Here is a 7,863-nt window from a genome sequence, read left to right as displayed (position 1 = left end):
CTGGGCCCACCTAGAAAGCGCTGTCCGCTCCAGCTACCTCTCTGCAGCCTTAAAGAGAAAAGGTTCTTGGTATCCCCGGTGTTCACATAGCTGGGACACTGCTGGCTGTTACCGAGTGCTGCCAGATCAGTCATGGCAGAAGTCTGACCTTTCAGAGGAGCCCTGGGAAGTCTATGGGAATGGACACCCGTAACTGAACTAAACCATTGGCTCCAACCTTCCTTTTCTTGGAATCCCCCTTTTGATAGACTGGTGGGCATCTCCTCAGGTCATGCCCTGGCACAGTTCCTGTGTCCCCATGTCTTTTTTTGCCATCAACCACACAATCGTTAGCTCTAATGATTTAATGGCAGCTTGACACCTAACTTCCAACCATGCTGCTAAAAGTAGAGGGTTTTGTTTTTTGTTCTTGCTTCAAATATGAGCAACGTTTTGAAAACCCCAACATTTTGAGCAGAGTTGAGCAATTTTTCCTGTACAAATACTTCTCCATCTAGGCATGTCAGAAAAGGGCTTGTGTGGTGTTTAGGGAGCAAGGCCCTGTATCAAACAGCAATTTAGCAGCTTTCAACCTGGAAGTTCCCTAAGTTCTTTCCAAAATCTGTACTGGAACCACTTTGCCCATTGCTGAAATGCAGACATCTCTAGTGTGGGATACGACAGCTGTTTTCACAGCGATGTGACACAGAATGTAAAAAATCCCATAAAAGCTGCTGCAAGGATTTACGGGGGTAGACGGCAATGCTCAACGATACCTAGCTAGCTAGAAACTGGAATGTCCTCAGGGGAATGGGGTTAATACCTCATCTTTTGTGAACAGTACTATGGGATCTTTACTGATCAGTGCCTCCATTTTATGTATCTTGTGGAAAAAATGGCACCTCTACTAGCACAGTGCCTCTGAGCAACAGACTGGGGTGTTGACTTGATGATGAGCCACTGGAAAGGAGATCACCACACCTTCCTGTAGCACCTAGGGGGTCCTTGTTACCCTCCACTAGGAGTAAAATATCTTCCAGTAAACACACTTGCCTCGAAAGCATTGGATGGCCCCAGGGCTCTTGCCTGGGATTTGTAAGACCTGAGTTCAGTTCCCAGCTCCACAGTGAACACCATGTGTGACCCCGGGCAATCACATAATGCCTCAGTTTCCCCATCTGTAAAATGGGGAGAGCACTTCCCTCCTTGACGGGGGCTGGGAGGGTAGAGCCTGGGGGCTGAAAGGAGTTAGGTTCCTAACATGTCAGTGGCATTAGGTCACCTAACGACTCCCTTAGGTGCTTTTGAAAACCGGCACAGTGCTCCAGCACCCCTGGTGAGGAGAACCTACATACCACAGAGGGGAGGAGCCCAGTAACTTCCAAGGAAGGGCTAGAGGCTTCAGAAGGGGAAAACACAGGAGCCTCCGCCTTGCGTCTTTTGTGAGTAGGGGGAACAGCACAGGGAGGCACTCAGCTGCTGCTGCCACCTACCATTGTTACAACATCAGCAGTTGCTGTGCCATGGAGCCTGGTGATGCAACAATGCTGTCCCCTCAGACAGGAGTCTTACTGCAGAGGCCAGTTCCTGTGGAAGAGGGGAACTGAGGCTGTGAGGGAGGACTCGCCTCCCAGGGGAGAGGATCCCCCTAGGATGATTATTTCCACGTGGGGCGTGTACATCTTGATGTGTAAATCCATTGGCCGTCGGTTCCCACCCAGCAGGGCTCCGGTAAGGGGGTGATGGGGTTATTCTCTGCCTTACCTGTGAGCTCCCCATCCTGGGGGGATGCACAGCGTTCATGCCAGCCTCACCCTGTCTGATTCCTTGCAGGACATTAAAGTCGTGGAGACAGAGATGCTGTCCGTGCTAGAGCACTGGCTGAGGAAGGTGAGGATGAGAGCCAGAGAGTAGCAGCATGCCTGAGTTAGAGTGAGATCCTAGCCAATAAGATGCCAGCAAGGACGGTAACCAGGGAATGGGGTACTGTGTTAGCACCCAGATGGCAAAAGGGGGCACTAAGCCCTGATTAAATCAATTCAGTGCCTGGACACTGAATCAGGGAGGATTTTAATACTTACGTACCTTGCTAAGCCTAGAGGTGGGCTGGGGGGCAGGATCAGATTCTGGATCTGATGCATCAATACATTGCTACTTAGTGGGGGGACCCTGAATTTTAATGCTTGGTTACCTGGATGCTAACTAGGAGGGAACCAAGTTGAATGCCCAGTTGTCTGGATGAGTACAGACTAAGTACTTGAGTGAGTACTTGAATGATAACCAGGACGGAGGGGAGAAATGTGGTTTTCATGCCCATCTGACTCAACATCGGGGTTGTAACCACCCTTGTTATGAAAAAGAAAACCTTGGTGAGGAGACTGTCCCCCAACACAGTGGAAAGGCTTGCATTTTTGATCCTCAGCTGTGAAATGGTATTTTTGGGCCTTCGGCTCATCCCTGCTTGGAGGGTACTTTGAAGCCAAAGGCTCTGAAATCATTACTTTGCCTAAACAGACACTACGGTGGATCTTCATATTTGATACACGCCCAGCTAGGAGACAACTTTCTAGCCTTCTAAGAGGACTGGTTTGGCAGGTTCCACTTTTCCACCCTTCTGTGTTGTGAAGATGAGATGGTACCTGCCAGGAAGCAAGGGGCCCGAGTGTTTTCCCTACATGGATAGTTGCTTTGTTATTAGCCCTCAGTTATCAAGAAGTATAAAGTAAAACCCCAAGTGCAAAGAGCCATTGAGGTCTGATACCTGCACAGTTCATCTAGTCACTGCTCTCCCTCAGGAATTGCAGGCGAGGAAAGATATTGTTATTTTGCTTCCCTTTCAGATTGAAGAAGAAGCTTCCAAGATCTTCAAGCAGAAAGTGGAAAACAAGGCAGAAACCAAAGCAACCCCTTCTGCTGGCCAAGGTTCAGGGATGATAAAGTCACAGGTATCGCCTTGGGACAGTGTCCAGGGGGCAGTGTGTGGAATGAGAGATGGATGCGTCCTGTGACACGGTACAGGAGAAGGTGGAAGAAACAGTCTGAGTGGCATATGCCTAGTGTTAAGACGCTTCCCCCAGGTGGTGCTATGGGTAGCGTGGGCCAGCGTGTCCAGTGGGATTACACCAGGGAGGCGTTAGGTGCTCCAACACCTTAACAGTGGGTGAGGTCTGAGAACCTCAACAGAATAGGAAACAATACCGGGTTTTCCTTCGGCTGTTGATACCAAACTTGGCTTTGCCAGTGAAACCATGGTAGCAATAGATGGCTGGACTGTCTGTCATCCCCTGGAACTCGGTTTAAAGCATTCCTTGTGTACGTACACCAAACTTCTTGGGCAGCTGCGCCAGGTTCTGAACAGTTCATCACACACAGTCAGGGCCAGGTTTTCAAGAGATTTTCCCCACCCCTTTTGGCATCCTCCAAACAAGGGTCACATTTTCAAAGTGCTCAGCAGCCGGCTCCTCCTGGCATGTCACATACATGCTGAGCTCTTTTGAAAATCTGGCCCTTGCTGGTTAGAATGGAGTCCTTCTCCACAGAGGATAAACTACCCAGGCAGTAATTCCCATCTTCATTTTGGTTTGGCTCATGGTTTCCTTCTTTCTCTGCAGTTTAAGGGGCTAATCAAATATCAGCTACAAAAGTGCAAGGTGACCTGATAAGGAATGCTTATCCTCCTGTGTAGATAGCATTATATACAGATAGGTAATTGCATTATCATTTTCCTCAGCTTCCCCTAATTGACCTTTGCCAGAAGCAAGATTTAGTGGCTGGTCCAATGTGCATTGAAATCAACTGAAAGACTCCCATTTGACGTCCACGGGCTTTTCCCCCCTACCATGCACACCAGTGGTTCCCTATGATGCATAATGATGCCAGGATACAGACTTGCTTCAGCAGTGGTTTGATCCAGTAGGGCAAATCCTGCTCTCCCACTATGTTCCACGTGAACTTGAAAAGCAACCTTTCCACATGACTGAAATGTCACTGCATTGCATTCCGGGGTAATAGGCACTTCTCAGCTGCATTTGGCATTAGCCATTGTGGTCTCGTTAATGCTGATATAAAGTAGATAGTAAAGGGCTTTTTTTTTCTTGGTTAAGACTCTGAGCTGCATTTAATCCTAATTCCCTTCATGCCAAGGTTTGCTGCTGTGGATAATATCTGCTCTCCCCTGTTTTTCCTAGTCTGTTCAAGTCCCTAGCACGAAACTGCCAGTGTTGTCATCTAGCCGCGGTCTTCTGGAGGAGAGGACAAAGATCCAGTTCATAAGATGGAGGTAGAGTCCCTTGTAGCTATCCTCTAGGAAGAGGCAAAGGGTCTGATTCTGCGAGGTACTGAGCTGGAGTATGAAAGGGGAAGCCTCACTGAATTGAGAGTGGAGAAAAGGAGAAGGTATTGAGTGTCAGTGGGAGCCAGGATGCTCAGGACTGGACCAAAAAACCAGAACTTCAGCTGGTGTACATCACTGCGGTGAACTCAATGGAGCTGTGCTGATTTATGCTAGCTGAGGATCTGGCTGAAAGTGGGCAGTGTTTGGTCATGGAGCTGTGGAGTTTATATATATAAAAATTAAAAAAAACGAATCACAACCTTTTACAGCATCATGCTTACATGTCAGCAATTTTGATCTCTTGGGTTCTGCTAGAACTAATGAGCAGCACTCTTATCTTGGAGGATACAGACCTACCATTGGGTATACTGGGATAACACAAAGATCGGGGACCTGTGCAGAACTGGGCTTGGGTGGCATGCTGGATGTTTTTTATTGGTGACCAGGCCAGCATCGTAAAACCACCTCAATGGACTTGTGTGGTTCTTGCAGTCAGACCCGGGTCTATCGAGTATCAAGTGACATGAGGAACGAAGCCATGCGGGAGAGATTGGAGCAAGTGCGAAACAGGTGAGATCCTCTTGGCAGGGTCCTTTAAACACCTGCCAGCCCATACTCAGGTCATGCCCAAAGGCACCAGGTGCTGCCCCCATCCACAGGAAGACACGGTCCCTGCCTCAAAGAGCTCATGGTCTCGGTGCTGAGCACTCTGGCTTGTGTTCAGTGGGACTAGGCCCTTGCTGGAGTGGGGCCAGTGTGCTGGAGCCCTAGGGTGGTAATGTCAGGATCCTGGGTAAAGGTAGGCAGGGCTAGGGGTAGGCACTTGGAATTCCAGAACTGAAATGGGTCAGAGCCAGTATCGGGGTCAAGAGTCAAGCTGAGGTTCGAGTCAAGACAAGGATCTGAGCTGAGGGTCAATACCAGATTATGGAGTCAGGGTCCCAGGGGTCGTTGGGGAATCGGAGCCGAGATCAGTCCCCGGAGCTCAGAAACAGAGAAGCAGGCCGGTCGTGGAAGCTAGCTGCGTTGCCTGGACACATTCTGGTACACCTCGTTGGTTTTGTCCCTATATAAGCCCATCAGGGACTGCTAAGACCACTCTTTTAGATCACTTGAGGTGGAACTTCCTGTAGTGTTGAACCTCTGCAGATTGTGGTTGCGGGGAGTGGCCAGGTTACAGTTGCTGCTGCATGGTACTGTGGGGATGTTGGTTGCCTAGTAGCCCTGCAGGCCTGGGTTCAAGTTGTACTGATCCTTAAAAATATGGATGTGCAGCCAGATATTCCAAGTAGGACCCCAGTGAAAACTTCGCCAGGCCTCCATAATAGGGAGAGAATTCAGACACGTTTGCTGCTGTCCAGATTTGTCACCACTTGGAAATCCAACAAAAGTCCTCTAATCCAGGTGTTCTTCCAGAAGAAGAGAGCACAAGTTCCTTGGCTTTCCAGAGTCCTCACTGGCTAGAGAGATCAAGCCAATGGTCACCATGCTACTAGAGCTGTTCTAGCTGGAAATTAACCCCTTGTCTCCTTTTGCATGACAGAAGAACAAGGGGACTTTCAATTAATTGCAATTTGGAAAATTCAACACAGATACTTTTTCTCTCTACATGTGATTAGACTGCCCCAGGATGTCATTGAGATGAAAGAATTAAATAAGGCCAAACATTTATCTGGATAAGAAAAATATTCAGTGATATTATAGTTAATGCAAAAAGAAAAGAATTTTGGAAGGGATAACCACTCCCTGCTTTAGGGTTTAAACCAGACTCCAGTGATTTGGGGCTGTGGCGAGGCCTTTGTGGGGGCAGATTATCCCACATCAACCTGTTGTAGGGCTCTTTCACCTTCCTCTGAGGCATCTGGTGCTGGCTACTTTTAGAGACAGGATTCTAGATTAGATGGATCATGGGTCTGATCCAGTCTGGCAGTGCACATGAAATTCTAACTTCTACCTCTGCAGACTCAACTGCAACATCTGCTTTCTCCATGTTTTTACCAGTTGGAGATTGAAACATAGATCCCCCTAAATGACATCCAGGTGCAGGAAACCCAATTCTGCAGTTAAGTGGCAGCACATTTTGAGTTCTGGCCAGCGCTCAGATCCTGCAGTGATGGTCACCTGTGCAAAGCCTCGAGATGGATGGATTGAAGTCCTCCCCAGTGCATTGCTTGGTCCAATACCTCTCTAAATTCTTGTTTCTTCAGCGTGTCCCAGGTCATGCTTCAAGCAATGCAGAACAACAGGTCAAACACTGAGATCCGAGCCACGCTTTCGAGCTAAATATAGCAGGTAAGGTGTGTAGGTCGGGTAGAACATTGGAGATGAGTCTCAATGCATTCCTTAATTCTGTGCTCCTAGCTTCCTCAAACCTGCCACCACCATAGACCTGACCCTAGAGAGTCCTCTCTTCCTGAGGTTAGAAAGGAGCTTGTTTTCCATTTTAATCCAGCCCTGAGTTTCTTCCTATCACTGCTTCTTCACCAGCTGGCCTCCCCCAGCTAGTTCCTGGGCTGAGAGTAAATTTAGGCCTGCGATGAAGGGCTAACATTTTGTACTGAGACATGTAGGTCCAAATAAGCGAGCATCAGGATAACAAATAAAAGCGATTTCCCCTAGAGTGAATTATGCCAAGATTCCCTCCTGGCCTCTATTGCCGGTGCTGCAGACCTGGGGCAAGACAAGTTGTGACCTCATGGTGCACCTGGTCTAGGCATCCAGGGGCATCTGAAATTTGGACCCTCGCTGGCCTTCTCTCTCCTATGGGGAACCTCAGGCCACGGGTCCCATGCCATCCTGGCTGGCCAGTTAGGGACAGTGTCAGCTGTCATTGTAAGCCACCCAGGGGCTGAGAGGCTGAGCTGAGAGTCAGCTGCTAGCCGTCAAAACCTGACAGTGGCCAGGGAAGCTGTCCCAGCCAAAAGCTGGTGGCCATGTTGGTCTGTGTGGGCAGGGGCAGAGAGAAGGCACCCAGGTTCTGTTCTGCTGTCTAGGGCAGGCCTGGCTGGGTCTTGCACAGTACTTTGCCCTGTCTGGAAAGGCTGCTACGCGGGGACAAGTGATGATTCTGTCCAGCTTTGCTTTCTGTTCTCCATGGGCCCTGCCTGATGCCTGCATGCCAAGAATTCAGCGGGGGGAATTCCCATGGTTCTGGGGTCTCTTTCCATCTTGACCCCCAGAGTCAAGCGCTGGGTTCTGGCCTCGGCTCTGGTGGTACATAGGGGAGGGGAAGGAGCTGCCATGGCCCCAGGGTGAATCCTCCCCCACACCCCTGCAGAGAAACACAATAGATTCTGGTGTACACACCAGGGCTGGTCCAGCTTATGCTGGAGGTTGTACTGTCCTCAGTGTCCAGGGGGGACACAGGTGGTTTTAAAGCCACCTTTGTCATCGTTCTCCTCGGCTGCCCCTCCTGCATGGTATCTCCCGAGGGGCCCAGCACGGAATCTAGCCCAAAGCCTGATCCCTTCAGTGAGATATTGTGCCCTGCTGTGGCCTGAGCCAAGCTGACTAGCTCACCAGCTCTGAAACTCAGGACCCTTTAAGGTGAG

At 49.5% G+C, this 7,863-nt stretch overlaps 1 protein-coding gene across 1 annotated transcript; it reads left to right on the top strand.

Annotated features, from left to right (window-relative positions):
• The first annotated feature begins 1,515 nt into the window (after positions 1 to 1,515).
• Positions 1,516 to 6,604, top strand: SPATA19 (spermatogenesis associated 19). Its single transcript, XM_050921763.1, is given in 8 exon segments — positions 1,516 to 1,530; positions 1,532 to 1,591; positions 1,594 to 1,710; positions 1,813 to 1,869; positions 2,820 to 2,924; positions 4,167 to 4,258; positions 4,805 to 4,882; positions 6,520 to 6,604. Coding segments are annotated over 8 exon segments (600 nt in total). The 3' UTR covers positions 6,596 to 6,604.
• The last annotated feature ends 1,259 nt before the right edge of the window (positions 6,605 to 7,863 follow it).

This window comes from Gopherus flavomarginatus, chromosome 13 (assembly GCF_025201925.1).
Source record: "Gopherus flavomarginatus isolate rGopFla2 chromosome 13, rGopFla2.mat.asm, whole genome shotgun sequence".
Taxonomy (NCBI): domain Eukaryota; kingdom Metazoa; phylum Chordata; order Testudines; family Testudinidae; genus Gopherus; species Gopherus flavomarginatus.
Note: the sequence above shows the minus strand (reverse complement) of the source record. Positions and strands in the feature narration are given on the sequence as shown.